This window comes from Rattus norvegicus, chromosome 14, assembly GCF_036323735.1.
Source record: "Rattus norvegicus strain BN/NHsdMcwi chromosome 14, GRCr8, whole genome shotgun sequence".
Classification (NCBI taxonomy): domain Eukaryota; kingdom Metazoa; phylum Chordata; class Mammalia; order Rodentia; family Muridae; genus Rattus; species Rattus norvegicus.
In genome coordinates this window covers 34,526,408-34,547,795 of record NC_086032.1, presented here as the reverse complement: position 1 = coordinate 34,547,795, position 21,388 = coordinate 34,526,408, and the positions used below count along the sequence as shown (strand labels likewise).

The following is a 21,388-nucleotide window of genomic DNA, read 5'->3' as shown; positions in this document are numbered from 1 at the left end:
GAGACAGATGGACAGAGACACAGAAAGAAATAGAATGCTCACATATAAAATGCTCACATAGGGTACAAACTGGTATAGTGTTGTGGGGACTGGACACATTCTAATGATATGAATGATAAACAAAATCTCATACATCTACTTTCAGGAGACCGAGGATAATCTCCTAGAGAAATATGGATTCTGCGGCTAGATATTATTACAATATCCACGGCAGCATGGTTCACAGTACTTGCCCCAAAGTAAAAGTGAACAGAGAGAGTCATCAACCATAAACTTGGTGAATGCATGTCATCATTCATCCACTAAGTCACCACATGGCAGTGACAAAGAGTGAGCTAACACATCACATCAAAGACATAGTGACCCTCACCAGGGATGCTAATCAAAGGAGCCGGGATACAAAAGGCTACGTGACTGTTCGTGTGAACAGCAACAACAACGCAAACCAAACCATGAATCTTAAGGATATGGAGAAAAGCAGCGAGTCCCAGCAGACATGCACGGGACGGAGAGCTCAGAATGAATGCAAAATCTTTCACAGAAACATGGTTTTACAAATATGTTGACTGCCAAATAGACAAGCAAAGGAGAGAGTCGAGTCAATTTCATTAAAAAACTAGTGGGGAAAGTATGTTACAAGATAATTACAAATAAAAATCCAAGAGACAAAGAGGAAGCTACTTGGTTACTACAAAAACACAAAGCGGAGACCAACACAAGTAACTAACTCTACTAAGCTAACTGCCACCTCGCCAGAACCAACTGCTTTACCTAGACCGCCTGAAGATGAGCAGGTTCCATGACAGCAATCCTGTGCCTGAGGGGTACCCTAGAAAGAAGTTACACACACACACACACACACACACACACACACACACACACACACACACCAGACGTGTGTGAGAGCGTTTCCAGCGCTGTTGTCTCAGAGAAAGCTAAAAACACCAGACTGTCATCAAAGAATGGGAAAATAAGCTGTGGTATATTCCTGAAATAAAATACTACACAACGATAAAACAAACAAACAAACAAAAAAACAAAACAAAACAAAAAACAATGAACCGCACTGTACACAATCAAATGGCTGAATCTTAAAAGCAGGAGAAAAACAAGTTCATGAAGGTGCAGAATTGACTACATATCTAGGAATAAGCACGCAGAGATACTGTCCCTAAAACAAGGCGGTGGGCTAGAGAGCAGGCCCAGCAGCTAAGGCACCGGCTGCCCTTTCAAAGGACCCCAGGTTCAGATCACACCGTCAGACAGCTCACTTCTCCAGCTCCAGGGCACCAGATGCCTCAAGCCTCCATGGGCACCTGCGCCCACATGCCGACCCATACACCTACACACAACTAAAAATAAAAATAAACATTCTCAAAAGCTGCAAAGCAAGAGCTAAGAATATATAAAGCTAAAAGTAATGATGAACTTGGAGGCAGGGGGTGAGAGGAGGAGAAAAGTGAGATTGGTCAGAGGCACTCTGGTGGGCGATAGAGTGAGGGATATGGCGACGTGCGCAAGGTTTTGTTTTTAAGATGCTGCTCCAAAATCAGCTTTTTCCCAAGGAGAAGCACTGAGCGTTTCAGCCATAATCCAGTAGGCCCCACGCCCAACATATTCATGGCGTTGTTCTATGGCTGTTGTTGGTCTTGGTGTGGGGTGTTTGTTTGCTTGTTTGTTTGTTTGGTTTGGTCTTGTGGGCTTTTTGTTTCCTCTTGGTTTTCTGTTTGTTCTGATAGTCAGTCTTTGTTATGTTGTGTTTTAGGAGAGAGAAAGAAAGAACATGGACAGGGAGATGGGAATGATCTGGGAGAAGGTGGTGGAGGAGAAAAAGATGATCAAAATATACAATGGGAGAAAAAATTAGATAAAATACTGTTCCAAGCCTTCCTCTGCAAGTAAGTCTTTCAGTGTATATGAACAAAAGTCTTTTGGGGACTTCTCAGAAGCAGACCTACGAGAGAACTGCTGGTATTTTATTGCAAAGGTTGCATGAATGGGGAGCCAGTGAGATGGCTCAGGATGGGTGACAGGGACAACAGGACAACAGTGGTAAAGGCTCTTCTACCAAGCCCGATGGCCTAAGTTCAAATCCCAGGAACCACAAGATAGAAGGAGAGAGCTGACACTTGGAAGCTGTCCTCTGACCTCCCACCACTACCTTGGCATTTGCACATGCATGCATGTGCGCGCGCACACCCACCCTACCATACATATCATAAACACTCCACACCCTCACATGCATACACCCCACACACACCCAACACACACACCACATACCCTCACACCCCCACACTATACATACCATACACGCCATACACACACATACACACACACACATACACACAAACCCCACAGCCTAACACACACCCCACACACCCATAACATACATACACACCACCCCATACACTATACATCATATACACCACACACCCCTACATGCACACCACACACACACACACACACACAAACCCCACAGCCTAACACACACCACACACACCCATAACATGCACACTACACATACCCATAACATACATACACACCACCCCATACACTATACATCATATACACCACACACCCCTACATGCACACCACACACACACACACACACACACACACACACACACACACACACAGAGCATACACACATTCCACACATACACATTCCTAATTTTTAATTAGGTAAATAACATCACAAAAAAGTTTTCAAAATGTAGAAAATACTATATAGGACAAACAACCTGATTTCTTCAACAAATGAATCAAAAGAAGGGAAAGGGAGGGTGGGGGATAAATTATAAATTAACACAAATACTGGTATTTGGACCATAAATATCCAACATTTGAACTGGGGAGAGGGCTCGGTGGTTAATCACTTGCTGCGTAAGCAGGACTCAGAGTCTGGACTCCCAGAACTCACGTAAGTGCTGAGTGGACATGCTAACCCACTTAAATCTCTGCCCAGGAAAACAAGACAGTGGGGATCCCCAAAGCAAGCTGGCCCTGGAGATCAGCCGTATCAGTGAGCTCTGGGCTTTAGGAAGAGACGGGGAAGAGTGATGAAGGATGATTCTGACATCAAGGTTATGCCTCCACATGTATGTGCACTCGCATACACTCACCCCGGCCACACGTATACATGTGAAAATAGAAAATTAAAAAACATAATTAAACAGCTGCTATAAGAGGACACAACCAGGCAGACTTCAACAACTGAGTGAAAAATAGCAGAATTCTTTTGAGGTGTGAAAATAGTATTGTGCTGTTTTAAAAGACTCAATTTTTAGTGACGTACACAGATGATAAGTAAATGCAAATGAAATGATATCTGGTGTGTGCTTATAAAATAAACCAGGCTGAGGGAGGAGAGGGGCGGAAGGAGGGGAGAGCTAGTTAGCGCTCTTCATTCCTCGAGCTCACACACACACCTTGCATGGTACTGTGTTCAGTTTTTGCATCCACTTGGACTTTACTGAAAAAGGAAGCATAAAAGATCAGAAAGCAGGGAGGGGAGGAAGGAAGGCAGAGACCCAGATAAATAGGATTATGCCAAATGCTGATCTCTAGACTTATATAACCGCAATATTATTTTGGAAAAAAATGTTATAAATTTATCATCTCCAGATGGAAAGGATACTTGTAATTTTTAGTCTCCTTCTTTCAAATATTGCTAAATGGGGGCCAGAGAGGTGGCTCAGAAGCTGACTGGGGTATGTTCTGAAAACACACCGCTCTTGTTCAGAACCTGGATTTGGGTCCCGACACCTACATAGGGCAGATCCTGTAACCCCAGCTCCTGGGGATCCAACAGTCTCTCGCATCCTACGTGAGCATCTGCATGAATGTGGAACACATAAGTTCACACAGGCACACACACATACATGCACATACAATAAAAATAAATAAAAACATCTTTTAAAAGCACAAATACAAAAACTGGGAAATTAGTTTTTGTCATGGGATCAGGATAGGATGTCCAACACTTTATGAAATGGCCCTAAACACGCTCCTGCCATTTTTCTCCTAAGTGTTTATGTGCAGCAGGGTTCTCAGCACTAATGATTATAAAAATCAAAATATTGATCACCTCTGAAAAACCCAAAGGGTGTTCTGTATACCGCAGCATCAAAGAGTCAGCCATGATTGACTTCTTTGTGTAAAGATAAACAAGTACACACATCTCACTAGGATGCAAATATGGTTTCAAGCGTAATACATGGTAAATTTATATGGACCCCAGAGAACGACTGTAAAATAAATTTACGATTATTGTAAATGTTTGGTTTTTATGCCTACTTTATAAACCAGTCATATAAAATTTCTTGGGCTAAAAAGAGGTCACAAGTAGAAAAAAAAAAAAAAAGCTAAGAAGGCCTGGTTTAAATCACCCAAGAGGGTTGGCCCCATTAACAGCAGTGGGGCAGACCGTGACGAGGCAGATTCTGTTAAAAGCTGCTTATCTCTTCTCCCCAGAAAAATGTATATTCAGCCGGGTCTGTCTGAACCAAGAAATCCGAGAGTTGTAAAGAGACACAGACTTGCTAAGGGTTTAGCAGTCAGGATAACTGACAAATGGCATTCATTACAAACTTTGCTATGTGTCAAGCACAGCGTGCATTAAACAGACGCCACCAAATCCACTCTTCCCAGACACCAATGGAATAACGTGCTCACCATCCTTGTTTTACAGATGAGGACAGAAGACAGAGAAGAAAACTGCAGTGTCACAGGAAGGTTGGAAATGTCTGTGCGAGTCGGGGCTAGCATTGAAACTCAGGCAGCTGGGCTCTTAACCTAGCAAAATATGAAGTCACTCTCAAAGTTTAAATATAACAAGCAAATAATGTCACTCTGAGTCACTCCCTAGAGAAGATTGCCTTAAATCCAAATGGCCAGATACAACCAACTACACAGGATCACTCCATAGCTAAATGAATGCTGAGATGGGCCTCTCACCTACCCAGCTGACTACAAATAGAAGTGAATTTTCCCTTCCCTCTAAGTAAGATACACCACCTTAGACTCCCAGAAGTCATGGCAATAGTCTCTACATCACTCATGACCTCTTTATGATGAGAACCTTATTAAGTGGGTCACGGTCTAGTCCAATAAGTTTAGCCCTAAAATCCATCCATGGAGTGTAGTAACCCAACATCTCAGGGCATTTGTCTCCAACACTCTACTCCCGCCAGCTGAGTCAGACATCACGATGAACCCACACTTCCAAGAATTTGCGCCTGAGCTTCTGAGGCATAGTAAAACAGGCTAGCCCCACATGTACTGCAGGCAACAGTAAGCGTGAGATATCTTAATACACACATACAAGGAAGAAGGATGCCCCCGCCCAGTACTCACAGTTTCACAGTTCAAGCATCGAGTTTCGTTAGTGAGTGTTCCCTGAAAAATCTCGTGGACCCAGGTGAGTTCTGGCTTACTATTCTCTGCCGGCTCATTCATGTTGCCATTTTTTAATTTCCCGTTTTGTTTTTCCTGTTTCTTCTCTTCCTGCAGGATGTCCGCAATAGTGTTTAGCAAATAATTTAAAAATTCATGAGCATCCTGCTGCATGTAGTTATCAAAGAGATCTGGAAAGGAGAAGGTCATCATTTCACACTCTGCATCTTCAAGAGCGAGAAGACATATTTAGTTCTCCGTGCCAAGCTTCAGTAACTATATCCAAAGACTGGACAGCCGTGGCACAGAAATGTATTTCATCTCTACTGTGCAATTACAAATGAGTAACTTCTCAAAGACTCATTCCTTTCCATTTCCTACCACCCACCAAAAACTAATATCCGGTATTTCCCTACAGTCATCTATAACAACGATCCAAGGTTTAATTCATTCTAGAAAAGAACCAAAATTACGAAACAAAAACCTTGATTAAATATCTCTTGGTTTTGTCTGTATGCATGCAGTGTGGGTGGAGGAGCACACACGCGAGCAGGTACACACTTGTACATGCGTATTAAGAGGGCAGAGGCTGACACAGGAACCTTCCTCAGTCACCCACACACTATCTGTTAAGAAAGGGTCTCTCCCTAACTCGCTGACTCTGGTATTCACTTATTGGCTAACCAGCTGGCTCCACCCACCCCTTTCCCCGCCTCCTCTTGCTGGGATTACAAATAGGCTACCACACCTGCCCGGCTTTCAGCTCTGGGGATCTGAACACTAATCCTCTTACTTGCTTGAGTACCTTATCTACTGAACCCCTAAATAGCGATTCTTAACATGTGACCCCCCCCCAATGACTAATTAGTCATTGAGTCATTTTGCCATAGCAACTACATTCTCTTCCTGTGAGCCATATTAAACCTAAGGTCAGCCTGGAAAACTCTTACATGAAAGATGAAAGAAATATGAAGTATATGTGAACAGACAATTTTCCCATAGTGCTCCTAAAACAAACACAAATGCCCTAAGCCCACTGCTGCCCCTGCTGTCAGGACAAGCAAGCAGCTAGAAGCCCCTACTGCTAGTCCAACTACTCACAGCTACACTGGGATGGTTGGCTTCTTTCTTTATTCAAATCACATTTATTCTAGCATACATAAATATTACGACTTCTAAAAGCTTGCTATCAAACTAAACAAAACTTTGTAAAAGAAACACTGGGTGAACTGTGTAAGTTCATTGGAGTAAAGTGGAATTTAGAGAAGATACAAGTTGTCCCATTAAATAGTTCAATAATCAGAAAAATCAGTGTAAAACTTCTGGAATATACAATATATTTCTATCACCATTTACCCTCCAAAAAACAAACAAAAAAAAAAATGCTGACTGGAAACCTCGCCACTGACTTTTGTAGTGTTCTGGCCTCAGCACTGACAAAACACACAACCAAATTATCTCAGAAGAGGAAGGATGTGTTTGGACTCGAGGTTCCAGAGGGTTCTACCCTTACTTGCTCAGCCCCAGACACGGGAGCAATGGGGTGCACCTCACAGTGCACAGGAGACACAGAATAGGAGATAGACTACGAACCAGGTGTCCCCTTCAAAGGCTCACTCCTGTGATCTACTTCAAAGCTATGTCCCAAATCCTAAGGTTTCCATGATCTCCTGCAACAACACCACTGTCAGAGAATCAGCAAGCCCAGATGGGACATGTCACATCCAAACTAGAGCACGTTACTTCAAACACACCAGCGCCTCTTTGGGTAACCTGTGCTACATTCACAGTTCATGAGGTAGTGCTGTTGTGCTCAGTGAGTGCATCAACACGTCTAACCCTAGGTGTACAGCACTCAAACTTCTGCCATGAACAATGTATTTGATCCTTACACTGATCCTTTCCCAGAGTGTGGCATGTTAAAGAAAGAAAGAAAGAAAGAAAGAAAGAAAGAAAGAAAGAAAGAAAGAAAGACAGACAGACAGAAAAAAGATAGAAGAAAAGAGAAAGAAATCATTCTAAGTAGGATGTCAAATATCAGTTTTTAAATTTATATTCTGTTTTTTTGTTTGTTTGTTTCATGTATAATGGGAAAAGAAGAAATGTCTTCTACTGAGCAGTGGTGGGGCACTCCTTTATTCCCAGCACTGCAGAGGCAGATGGGCTCTCTCTGAGTTCAAGGCCAGCCTGGTCCACAAATCAAGTTCTAAGATAGCCAGGACTATAAAGAGAAACCCTGTCTTTTCCTTATCCTTTTCATTTTCTAATTTAATTAATTATTAACTAATTAAATTATAAAAGGAGAGGATAAATTAATTAACTGATTAAGTTTCAAGTTTGCAACAGGGTCTAAACATGTAGGTGGCCTGGTTTAGGTGTCATGGAACTCACAGTAATGTCCTGTCTCTGTTTCCTGAGGTTTAACATTACACACTAGGACACCTGCCCCCTGTCTCTCTCTCTCTCTCTCTCTCTCTCTCTCTCTCTCTCTCTCTCTCTCTCTCTCTCTCTTATTCATGTGTGTGGGGTAGCTATGTAATTGTATGTAATATGTAGGGTATTAGATCTTCTGGAACTGGAGTTACAGGGCTCAGTATGGGTCCTGAGAACCGAACTCAAGTCCTCTAGGAGAGTTCACTCCTGAAATGTTCACTCTTAACCGCTGAGCTCCAGTCCCTGAAACATCTTTTCTTAAAAAAAAAAAAACACTGTGGCTGATCATACTTACTGTCCCTTACAAAAATTAAATAAGCTTTTCATTTTCTGGCTACACAGAACCGCTGCTGTTCCCCATTCCAGAGCCTCGAACCCAGGATGACTGCAGCAGGACCGCTGCTGGTCCCCTTCCGGTTCCCTTGCCTGGAGCCACTAACCCGCGATGACCGCAGCACTCACCGTTCTCTTTCCTCAGCCTTGAAATGAACTTCTTTGGTGGGATGACGCCAACCTTCTTCTTCTGCGTGGCAATGCTGTGGAAAAGGTCTGCCAGGCACGTCAACAGGTTTTCCTTCTTTTTCTGCTGGGCCTTGTATGCCAACACATTCTCCCGGAACGGCCGGCAGAAGTACAATGCTTGGAGCACGGAGTTACAGTAGCATGTGTTCCCAAACTGCCAAAGCACAAGAGGAGTGACTGGAATCACATACATATATGTGTGTGCACCTCTGGGTAGGGGAGGAGAAGGAGATGCCAGGATCCAGGAACCTTCCCATCCCTACGTTCCCATATCAGCGCCCAACAGGGACAAAAGGTACAGCAGTGGTTCTCACCTTTCCTAATGCTGCAACCCGCTTATGTGGTGTCCCCCGACCCCCGACGATAAAACGATTTCTTTTGCTATTTCATTACTGTAATTTTGCTATTTTTATGAATTGTTATATAAATAGCTGTGTTTTCCGACCATCTTAGACGACCCCTGTGAAAGAATAGTTGGAACCCCAGAGGGGTCGGGACCCACAGGTTGAGAACCACTGGGGTAGCGTCATATATATACACACACACACACACACACACACACACACACACACACACACACACCCTTAGCTGTAGTTTTACTTGCTATGCTTTCAGTTATGGGGAGTCAACCCCAGTCTATGAACATTAAATGGAAAATAAGTCACCTGTAATTTTCTATTGTACACCATTCTGAGCGCTGTGATGGATTCTCACACCATCCTACATCAGCCTGCCAGGGATGCAAATCACCCCTCAGTCTCCTAAATCCACAATATATATGGTACCTGCCCACTAGTCACTTGGTAGATATCCCAGGTATCACAAGTAACCTTTATATTACTTAACAATGGCCCCAACCTAGTCTTAAGAAACAAACTAATACTGATAATTTACTGTAATTATTCTATTTTATTAGAACATAATTTCATCTCTTGTGCCTAGTGCATAAATTAAACTTTATCACCAGTGTACATGTATAGAAAAAAACAGTCTATATAAAGTCTATATAAAACCATTCAGTTTTAGGCATTCATTTGGGGTCCTGGAATGCGCCCCCCATAGACAAGAGAAGACTATTAACTCTAGTGCTTTTCTGATCCATCAAAGTCTATAAACTTATAATAAGCACTCTGTTTAGGAATCTAATGAGCTCTGGTGCTCAGAAAAAGACAAGGAAGAAAAGGCACACAGCACGGAGACTCAGAAAAGCAGCTGGCTGAAGAAAAGACACAAAGTGATATAAACACGCTCCCCTGACCTCAGGCGTGGTGATGCACATTGCGGTCCCCACTCTTGGGAGGCTGAAGCAAGAGGACCATTGCAAATCAGAAGGCAGCCTGTATTACCCAATAAGTTCCAGGCAGCTTGAGATATATAGGGAGAACCTGTCTCAAAAAACAAACACCCTCCCATGACTGTAAAAATAAAAATCCAAATCAAAAAGAAACTGAAGCTCAAGAGGAGATGTATGTATGTGTATGTATATATACATATATATGTGTGTGTGTATATATATATACATGTATACATAGGTATGTATGTATGCATGTATGTATACATGTATGTATACATACATATGCACACTCACATACAATGCAGGGAGGTGGGTATTTAAGGAGTTAAGAACCGCTTGCTCAACCAAAGCCTTTAAGGAACAGAGCTTGTTTCCCTCTGTCAGGACTGCAGTGGCTGCCACCCCACAGTACAAAATCTCATGGACTCCAACGCAATGTAGCGAGAAGTGTCTCCATTGACCACCCTCCCTTCTTCTGAGTTACCCTGCCTCGTGTTTCGTCCAAGGTGGCAATTGTCCCAATATGTATGGTATCACACAAGCCCCTGGTCCCTCTGTAATCAGATTAGGGACCACACAGCAACACTCTATCCCTCTCCAGTCAGACACTGAGATTTTGACTTTGGAGGGAACGTCATTATCTCCCTGGTTTCTAAGTGACTGAAGCCTAACTCTGTTGGAGGCCCTAGCTGAGACCTGTACTTTAAGGCTGTTCACACTCAGTCAATAAACAGGAAGAAATTCCAAAGAAATAACAAGAGTCGTAGCCTAGATCACAAAATCTAGGCTGTAGAAGTCAATTGGAGCACAGACACCTCCGAATGGCTTTGCGGCTAGGACATCCTAGACACAGTCATGTAGCAGGTGACAAACCCTTTCACACAGAGGCTGGTGCTGTCATAAATTACCAGGTAAGGAATCATAATTGAAGCTATTAATAAATACAACTCTCATAATTTTGCCACGAGGAAAGCAGCAGCCTTAATTCTCTCTCTATAGTCTGCATTGGTATTTTCCTTAACTAGGGAAAAATTCTCATGAATTGAAAAACTCTTTTCAGAAAGGTAAGTGGAGGCCCATGCATAGTGGCTAAAGTAAACTGTATTTAAAAACATTGGGTTTTGCCATTATGATACCCTGTATTTCTAGGTCCTAATGTAGCCTTCCTCTGTCCAGTCTTCTCTCTGTTTCTCAATATCTTTTACCCAGACACCCTTCAGTCACTATTGGCCTGGTCTAGTAGTCAACTCTGAAGAAATAAAAGGAATATTTTCCAAATGTCTACAATATGCCCCAACTTCATCAGAACCTCACATAGTGCCCCTCCCTCTCCTTCTCTCTCTCTCCTTCTCTCTCTTTCCCTCTCCCTCTCCTGTTCATCTTTCACAATTAGTAAATGCAGAAATGGAGGACCAGAAAGGCCAAGTTCCTTGCCTGGGATCACACCACCACTTAACAGTACTGGGAGAATTCAAATGTAGCGCTTTCCTTTATACCCAATGTAGCATTTACTTGCAAAGAATGTGTCCAACTTCTTTCTCTAAGCCCACCTCACAGCAAGACACTGGCAGGCTAGCAGAGCAACTGCTCCAGAAACCCACATGTCTGGAGCTAACACACTTAGCACCTAAAACTTCTATTCAATAAAGACACAGTAACATAGAAAACTCATAGGGGTAATGGGCACCCACTCTAGCACATGGTTCTGCCACCAAGGAAGCAGAGCAGTAAGTAAGGAACAGTTTCCTCCAGGATTGAAACCCTCCATCTAGCAGAGAAAGAAGCTCCTTACATAGGAAAGTGAAAAACTCAAAATAGTTTCAGGAAGTCCCTGAAACTGACCAGATTCACTAGACCCTGCCAACAGAGCTAAACTACAAAGAAGACTCTGATGGAAGAAGCAGAAACCAGTCGCAGTGCTTGGAGGAGGTGTAGTAGACCAGAGTCACTTGGAAAGGACACTCTCCACCCCGCTGAGCTGCCTACAGGCTGTGCAGTGTGCACCAGGTCCCCAGCTTTGTGAGCTGTCACCATGCTAGGGTGGGCCTTGCTGATGCAGCTGCCTTTGAGTCATTTCTGCTCCTGTAACTCCTCTCCAGTACTCCTGTAAGTAAGCCCAATAAAATTCATTGGTTCACCAAACTAAACTTTGGTGGTACCTGTAATTTGGCCCGTAGTGAGCTCCCTATCTGGGATGACTAATGTGTGGGTTGCATCTCCCTAGGAAAAGTTTTGTCACACAATAATTGGGGCCAAGTAATTCCGGGATAATTGACTCTTGGTTCTTAATTGACAGTCCTCTCCTACCTCAAGTGGAGAGTCTACTTCTCTATCTATAGATCTCTAATATAAGCTATATTATTAGCCAAGCACAGGTAGCCAGCCACCAAGTCTTAAAACTCAAAGTGTACTGACAAAGACTGAGAGGTTCACGCTGTGAAAAAGGGAGAAAATAAAGCAGGTGTGGCCACACAGCTAACGAAATCACTCGGAGGTCACAGATACAAAGGGAAGACCTTGAGGCATGTGAGAAAGGGATGCAAATTCAATCAATAATGTAGCAATTAAGTCCTTTGCTGGGGACAACTACTAGAACATTTTTTTAAAGTAGATTAAAATGCCCTTCTTCAGCATTTGACTCCACTACTAATTAAAGTACTTTGAATAGAGATTAAAGTCATTTGAATAGAGATGACAATGGTGACGGAGAATCGGGCGTGCTCAGAGGGAGGCAAGAAACACTGTAAGTTCAAGGCCAGCCAGGTCTACAAAATGAGTTCAGGACCAACAAAGCTACACAGCTAGATCTTATCCCCCTAAACAAACAACAAACAAACAAACAAACAAAAGTCCGCAAACAAAAGTCAAATACCCTAAAACATTGGAAACACTAACTACTTACATTGGAAACAATAAATACTTACATTGGAAACAATAAATACTTACATTGACCAATCCGAAGTAGTGTTCATTGATCGGAAACTGCTCTGGTCCAATGTCTTTTTCCAGAGCAGAGGCATTGGTGCCCTACAAGAAAACACAACAACAGTTCTGTGGCATGAAAACAGATGGGGAAGTGGGGTGATGGGAGCTGCTCCACTCCTCAAACAAGCATCCCTTGTCAGCAGCGTATGCCGGATGCGAGACACTACAAGTAAACCAGGAGACTCACTAGCAAGCCTCTCACTGGATTCCTTACCCAAAGTACTTGTTGCCCCAGCCCTGAGCTGTGTGGTTTTAGTCAGCGCCCATTAGGTATGGATATTTGAGAGAGATACATAAATAACAAGATGACCTTCTGAATAAGACACTCCAAACAGCTGCAGCAGCTGGCTGCAGAGACAGAGGGCCTGGAAGATGGGACCATTTTCCAAGTTGATATCTTCATTCTGCTAAGGAATCCCTGACATCGGTTCAGCCAGGCACTAATCTGTAGGCCCAGGCAGTAATGAGAATGGTGAAGATTCAGATGTACATGCCAGCTCTCGGGGGGGGGGGGGGGGGGGGGGTCCCATCTTCATACATGAAGACGGCCCGAAGCACAAAGCAGGCCTACCAGACAATACACCGGGAGCTGGTTACCACAGTGAAGAGAAGTAAGCTCAAGAGATGGGCTGGGGCCAGCGGGGACGCTACAGCTGAGGGGTGTGTGAGCGTGTGAGCTGTGAAGGCTGTGCACCTGCACCTTTGAGCAGAGAACTCGGGGAACGTCTTACTGAGAAGGCTCTATGTCCAGAGAAGGTTGCTGATAATGGAGGATCCCATGTGAGTCCTGACAGCTGCCGGTTGCATCGGATTGCTAAGCACAGCGATGATGCAGCACAGTAAGTAAGACTAACAGTCCTGTGGCAAGGACTGCGGTTTGCCCTCATGATGCTCAGAAAAATGAAGAACTATCTGTAATGTAAAGACTACTCTCAGTTGTCTACATCTGGAAGTAACTTAAAACCCCCAGAGGCGGGGTATACTTAGGAGGGATTTTTCATAATTAAACCATTTGCAATGGGAAGACCCATTTGAATCCAGATCTTGGGAGGTGGGAAGATCCACCTTTAATCTGAGCCAGGCCTGCTGGCAGTCTATCAAAAGAACATGGAGGAAGGAAGCTTGCTTTCTCCACCTGCTTGTTCTCGTTCTCGCTGGCAAGTCCATTCCATCACCAGCAGTAGAGCCTACTTCTTCATTCTAGCTGAAGACCAGCTGAGCTATGAGTGCAGCCTCATGAACTGAACAACTCCTGGATTTCCAGGCCTTCGCCTGGGAGACAGCCATTGTTGAACCTGCTAAACCGCAGACTGTAACCAACTCCCCAAGGCTGAACTCAGGAATCTGTTTCAATCTTACCAAATGTTGCACAAAGCCATCCATCAAAGCAGTGATGAAGCCCGCACCTGGGGCCAGTCACTGGTGATGGATGGTCATTTCTCTCTGAGATCTGAATGAGCTGGCTGTAAGGGGAAAAAAGTTCACTCCAGCCAGGGATCCGGTCATCCCTGGGAACAGGTTCCAGATACCGAGAAAGACACTCAGTCCCCTTACACAAATGGTAGAGCTTATAAGCCATGCATATCCTCCTCAGTGCTTTACGGCTTTTGCATTACTTACTATACCCAATATAATATGAATGCTATGTAAACTGTTGGTATGCTGTATAGTTTACGGAATAAAGACAAAGTCTGAAAGCTCAGTACAGACGAAATGTTTAAAACGTTTCTGATCTGTGGCTATGGAGTGCACACATGTAGGGGGAGCAGTCAGTAGGATCAGAGTCCTTTGCTGATGTTGTCCCCGACCATGTACAGCCTTCTATTTCTCAGGCTATCACAGAAGACTCATAGCTCACAGAAACATGTGGGTTTGGGAGACAGAGAACAGAAAGCTAAGTGTTTTATATTCAGAAAGTAACACCACTGGGCCTGGGGGTGAGGGATGGTGTATTGATTTAAGAGTATATACTGTTCCTGCACAGCGCCTGAGTTTGATCCTCTGACACCTAAGTCAGAAGGCTTACAACCTATAACTCCAGCTCCAGGGGATCTGGTGCCCTCTTAATTCCACCGACACCTGCACACACATATACAGGCAGACAGACAGACAGACAGACAAGACAAGACACACACACACACACACACACACACACACACACACACTCACATTCCCACACGCACACATGCATGCATGCACCCATGCATGCATGCACGCACGCACGCACACACACACCCGAAAATAAAACTTTAAGAGATTTCTAATGTTGTATGTTCTTTCGTTTACTCTTTATGTGTATGAATGTTTTGCCTGCATGTATATAAGTGTGATCTGTGCATACCTGCTACCTGAAGAAGGTGTGAGATCCCCATAGGACTGGAGTTACAAATGGTTGTGAGCCACCACATTGTTGCTGGGCTAAACCCAGGTCCTCTACAAGAGTAACAGTGGCTCTAAACCATTAAGCCATCTCTTAAGCCCCCGGTGCTGTATTTTAATTCATATAGCAATCATCCCCTCCTCAAGAAAGACACAGCCATGAAGTAGACTGGGAACCAGGCAAAATGGTCACTTGCCACAAAGCACAAGTTAAATAGAAAATAACTCAAATCCAAGTGACCAGAACAGCAGTATGACAGGGTCTTTCCCCCACGCTCACATTTCTGTGTGATGTTTCCCTCTCTTTCTGCTATGCCGCCATTGTAGACTCCTTTACCCACCATCTGAGTGAAGATTCAGTGCTCAGATAGAAGCCAGTCTCAGTGCCCTTTCCTCAGTGTTGTGAAAACCATTGTCTCCTCGATAACATGGCTTTACTGTAGCCAACCTTTTGAAATAACGGATCAAATTATGGCAGGATTTTGTGGTACAGACAAAGAACAACTTTTTTTTAATAATGTTATTTCTAAATCATAAAAAAATGGATATTAAATAGACCTATATCTATTTTTTTCAAGCAAAATTAGAATATTTGCCAGTGAGAGCAGGATTAATGGAAGATACGATGTATCAGTGGTTGGAACCAGATCTCCCTAGATCTTTCTTTATGAAAGAAGGCAATGTAGAGAAGTTAACACTTGGTTTTTGCTAGTTAATTCTTTGATTGAACATGGCCTCGCCTGTCTTAGCACCAATTTTGCCATTTGTGGAAAGGAAGCCTGGAAGTGAGGGTGAAGATTTGTACTAAGGACAGAGAGATCCTGTGGTCACACAGTATCCACTTGCACAGATGGAAGGGTCACCATACACATAGGGCAGGTGACAATTCTGTAGCTGGTGAGAGCCGGCTTGTCTCTGTTATCCACACCTCCTGACTTCTCCTCAGTTCAGACTTGCTCACTCTCTGACCCTACACACAAGATTGTGAAGGGGCCAGGGGGAGAAGCTGCCTGGGGCTCTACAACTTCACTCACTTGTCAAACACTCTCCTTTCTGAAGTCAGCAGCCAAAGTCCTTCTCTCCTCTCCTCAGTGACCCCCAGTCACAGACGACTCACCATAGGCCTCAGGTTTTGCCATTATCCTGTGTGGTTTCAGCATCCAAATGGAGAGGCCGCATGGCAGAGCTGCTCTCCCAAAATCCTGACATCCTCTTTCCTCGCTATCTTTTATTCCACTGTATTCAACTCCAGACACCAAGCACAGCCCTGCCCACTCTGTCTTGAAGTCTCCCATCATAGATATACCTACACTGTGCTAAAATTGTACTGCTTTAGATATAAGCTAGTGTGGGAGCCTTGGTCCCCAGGCGGAGGCACGCTGTAGGCTGGGTTACTGTGTAGTTCTGGGACGTTAGGAGGTGGGGTCTAGCTGGAGAAGTCAGGTAACTGAGAGCATATCCTTGAGGGCTGCATCGTGTCCTGGCCACTGTCTGCACTCCCTTTTCTCCATTTTCTGGCAACCACAGTGTGAACTGTTCTGCTCAGACACACCCACGTTCTAACACTGCTGAAGCTATGATCCAAACAAGCAACTCCTTCCTTGAAATTGTTCTTCGGTAACGAGTACAGTGCTGAAGAGGTAACTGCTCCACTCTTCTGCTTTCTTATTTATCATAGGATCTACAGGCCATAACTTCAATTAGCCTTCCACCCCCTTACCCTGCCCACTAGACCTCCCACCCAGCAAAGTAGGAACCCATTATGAACCAAATTCGCCATCTTTTTCTGAATATACACCCAGACAGGCATGCAGTACTCAAGGGAAAGAGAGGTCAGACAACCATATCAACTAGATTCACCCAAATTACTCCAGCTCTGGAGGCCTTATAAATAGCATTCAAGCTGGATACGGTGAATCACACCTTTAGTCCCAACACTGAGGAGGCAGAAGCAGGCAGATCTCTGTGAGTTCAATGCCAACCTGGTCTACAGAGTGAGTTTCAGGACAGCTGGGGCTACACAGAGAAACTCTGACTTCAATGAATAGATAGATAGATAGATAGATAGATAGATACATACATACATACATACATACATACATACATACATACATATACACATATATACATACATAGTTACATAGTTATATAGATACATACATACATACATACATACATACATAAATACATACACACATATATACATACATACATACATAGTTACATAGATACATACATACATAGTTACATAGATAGATAGATACTACATATATACATACATAGTTACATAGATATATACATACATTCATACATACATACATACATAGAACAAAGATACTGCATTCCAATATCATAGAGTGAAATTGTTTCTCACATCACAGTGACTGTTTCCAAATTTCTCGAGACTCTGACACATTAGCATCCCCTTCACCCCTCTCTAGCTTAATAGGGGAAAAAATGCACCAGAAATCAGTGACTCCCACTGGCTACTCAGAAGCCTATGTGTCCCTCTGTTGTAAACAGTGACTATGCTTCCATGATCAAAGTGTCTGTCCTCCTCGGCCCCAGGATGATAAGCTCAGCACCCTTCAGCATCCCTATACCTCACGTACTCTCTCCTCTCTCCCCACACTTACCACCTCACTCTACATCTCCTTCAGAGTGTAATATTTTTGAAGTGTTTCTGCCAAAACACAGATGAAGCGGAGGTTTCCTGAAATGGGTGAAGGAAGGAACGGGACTGAAGGTGGTAAGGTCATGTGTGGGAAGCTGAGTGACAGGTGTGGGTGGGCTCCCTGGGTTATTCCGTTTATACGTTTATACCTATAGTCAGTCAGTAATGCATCTCTTAACTGTGAGGACACGTAGTGAGAAAAGAGTTATTTGGGCCATTTTATCATTAATTGACATCATAGAGAATACATACACAAAGTACATACATGCAAAGTACAGCCTACCACCTACATAGGCTATATGAAGTACGTATTGTGTGTGTGAATGTGCATGTGCGTGTGCATGTGTGTGTATGGAATATATATATATATTTGTATATATATGTATATATATATGTATATATATATATATATATATATCCAAGAATCTCCTCTATCCAAGGGCAGAGTGTATATGTATGTATATATATATATATATATATATATATATATATATATATATATATATATATATATATATATGGTGAGATGAAGGAGGCGCATAGAAAGCTGCCGCAATGCCTCAGTGGTTATGAGCACCTCCTGCTCTTGCAGAGGGTGCAGGTTCAGTTCCCATCACCCACAGAGTAGCTCACAACCATCTATGGTTCCAGTCCCAGGGAGCGCACATGGAGCACATGAACTCCCTCAAGTACATGTGCATGCACATAAAAATAAACAGATGAAATTAAGGAGACACATCAGGAACTGTATGAAGCTGCCTCTGGAATTACACAGCACTGTACAGGAAACGTTTTACAAGTGGTGTGCGTTCTGAGAAAGCCCAAGCACAGTGAGATAAATCCACAATGCAGGTACTTAACTGCTTATTATCATCACCAAGGGTGGTGTGCCCTGCATAATGGTGTGTGCTGTACGTTCACGCAACAGCAACAGGTCTGTTTCTGCATGTCACCACAGAGACGCAGAGTGTGTCACACTGAGGAACAGCTCACATTACCCTGTTACAACTATGGCATCGCTTGAGATAGTGCAACAGTGCCCTCCAAGTTCAAATGTTCCAGAAGAGAGTGCAGAGGCTCAGGAGACTCAGGGGTAAACAAACTTCACACGCCTGGGAAAGTTGAAACTTGCAAGATTCCATGAAGGCCCCATTCCAGAGCTCTGGAAGCAGAAAACTGCTCAGGGAGGAGTCTGTGACCAGTGTAAGGGCAGAGAGAAGATTCTTGGACCTGTTGAGCTGCCAGCCAGGCCCAGGACTGCAGCTCCCATGAGGCCTCAGCCTTTCCCAGATGCAGCTGCTTTTGAGTCACACTTGCTCACCCAGCTCTAGTTAAGAACCAAAGTAAAATTTCATTCGTTCACCAAGTTAGACTTTTTTACAATCATTACTTTGGTCTGGCCTGGGGGAAAATACACACAACAGGTGTACACACACACACACACACACACACACACACTCACACAACACACACACTCACACAGATGAAAGGAAGAAGAGAGGGGAGGGAAAGAAAGGGAGGGAGGGAGGGAGGGAGAGAGAGAGAGAGAAAGAGAGAATTATGCCTTCTCTGGAAAAGTCCCATATACCTCTCTCTATATATATATCTATATATCTATATATAGATATAGATATAATAAAGCAGCATATATAAATATATATAAAATCAATCAATAATAAATTGTGTTTATATATAATATACATACATATACATATATACTGCTGTATATAAAGGTAGAATCCCAGTCCACCAAGGACACACTTGTTCTAATTCCCCAAACTGATAAATACAACCCCTCACACGCAAAGGAAACGTGAGGCAGTATTAATCCACACATCTGCTGGCCAAACAGCATGGGGCTTGCTCTGAATTAATCCAGTGGGCTCGGAATGCTCACAACTGGCCTCAAAGCAGGGGCATGGGCAGCATGGGCAGCATGGGCACGGTAGAGTGAAGGGATGCTGTGTGACAACCTCGGATGCTGTGCAGATGCAGGAAGAGACAGGGCCACAGCGTGGTCCAGTCTCCACCCTGGAAACGCCTGCAGCTCCAACACAAATGCAGCCCTCCATCAACTGGGCTTTGGCCCAGTGGAACCTGCTTTGGATTTCAGAACTATAAGAAAGTCAGTGAACCCAGCAGGATGACTCGGCAGGTAAAGGTCTTTCCGTGTAGGGCTGGTGACATGAGTTTGATCCCCAGGACCCATGTGAATATGGACGTAGAGAACCAACCTCAGAAAAGTTGTCCTCTGGCTTCCACTCAGGCATTCAGTTACGTATATACCTCTCCATATACGGAACAATCATAAACCAACCAATAATAAATTTGGGTTTTTTTTGAAGATAGTAATATGGATTTTTTAAATTTTTTTTATCTTTATTAACTTGAGTATTTCTTATTTACATTTCAATTGTTATTCCCCTTCCCAGTTTCCGGGCCAACATCTCCCTAACCCCTGCCCCTCCCCTTCTATATGGGTGTTCCCCTCCCCATCCTCCCCCCCCATTACCGCCCTCCCCCCAAAAATCACGCTCACTGGGGTTTCAGTCTTGGCAGGACCAAGGGCTTCCCCTTCCACTGATGCTCTTACTAGGCTATTCATTGCTACCTATGAGGTCAGAGTCCAGGGTCAGTCCATGTATAGTCTTTGGGTAGTGGCTTAGTCCCTGGAAGCTCTGGTTGGTTGGCATTGTTGTTCATATGGGATCTCGAGCCCCTTCAAGCTCTTCCAATCCTTTCTCTGATTCCTTCAACGGGGGTCCCATTCTCAGTTCAATGGTTTGCTGCTGGCATTCGCCTATGTATTTGCTGTACTCTGGCTGTGTCTCTCAGGAGAGATCTACATTCGGTTCCTGTCGGCCTGCACTTCTTTGCTTCATCCATCTTGTCTAATTGGGTGGCTGTATATGTATGGGCCACATGTGGGGCAGGCTCTGAATGGGTGTACCTTCTGCCTCTGTTCTAAACTTTGCCTCCCTATTCCCTGCCAAGGGTATTCTTGTTCCCTTTTTAAAGAAGGCGTGAAGCATTCGCATTTTGGTCATCCTTCTTGAGTTTCATGTGTTCTATGCATCTAGGGTAATTCAAGCGTAATGTGGATTGTTTAAGCCACTCGGATAATGTGAATGGCACAGCAGCCTAGGAAACTAGCACTGTGTTGAATGGCTCCTGTCTGTAAGGACTGTCTGTCCTTCCTCACCTTCATACCTCACCCAGCATTTGCAAGGTCCTTAGACTCAACCCCAACACCCAAAAGGAAAAAGAAAGTCTCCTTCTGGAGCTCACCCCCGCATCACCCTGAGAAGCTACAAATATAGCCGGCTCCCCAGAGGGAGACTTGTAGACAGCTGGCTTTTCCCAGAGGTGGCCTGAAGCCTCCCCTAGGCCTCTTTCCAGGGTTGCAGCAGAAGCCTCTGCATGGTTTCAGTCAGGAGCCGCAAGCCGTTTCTAACTTTCTGTACCTTGCAGGCTCCCCTTGGAGCTCCACGTGCATTAGTACAGGCTTTCCCACTCACCTACCCACCGGCCCTTAACGTTATCTACTTAAATGGGACATCTCGCTCCTCTGGTGCTTTCCCTCCTTAGTAGATGGTCCCGCTTTCTCCAGGCTGGACCCTCCACATCACACCCAACATCCCTGCTGCACTGCTGACGAACTCCTTCAATCTCTCCACTCCATGCACTTCTTTTTCAGCTGCAGCTAG

General features: G+C 44.0%; 1 protein-coding gene across 3 annotated transcripts in view; it reads right to left on the bottom strand.

The window, feature by feature from the left end:
• Usp46 (ubiquitin specific peptidase 46) overlaps nt 1-21,388 on the bottom strand; it is a 69,245-nt gene that overhangs the window by 25,523 nt on the left and 22,334 nt on the right. For all 3 annotated transcript variants that reach the window (XR_010057350.1, NM_001191596.1, XM_006250889.5), the window contains exons 2-4: nt 12,590-12,670; nt 8,290-8,503; nt 5,356-5,585 (exon numbers count right to left, since the gene is read on the bottom strand). Coding sequence is in view for 2 of the 3 variants with exons in the window: in NM_001191596.1 (NP_001178525.1) it covers nt 5,356-5,585; nt 8,290-8,503; nt 12,590-12,670 (525 nt within the window). In the remaining variant the exon portion in view is untranslated. The remainder of the gene's footprint in view (nt 1-5,355; nt 5,586-8,289; nt 8,504-12,589; nt 12,671-21,388) is intronic.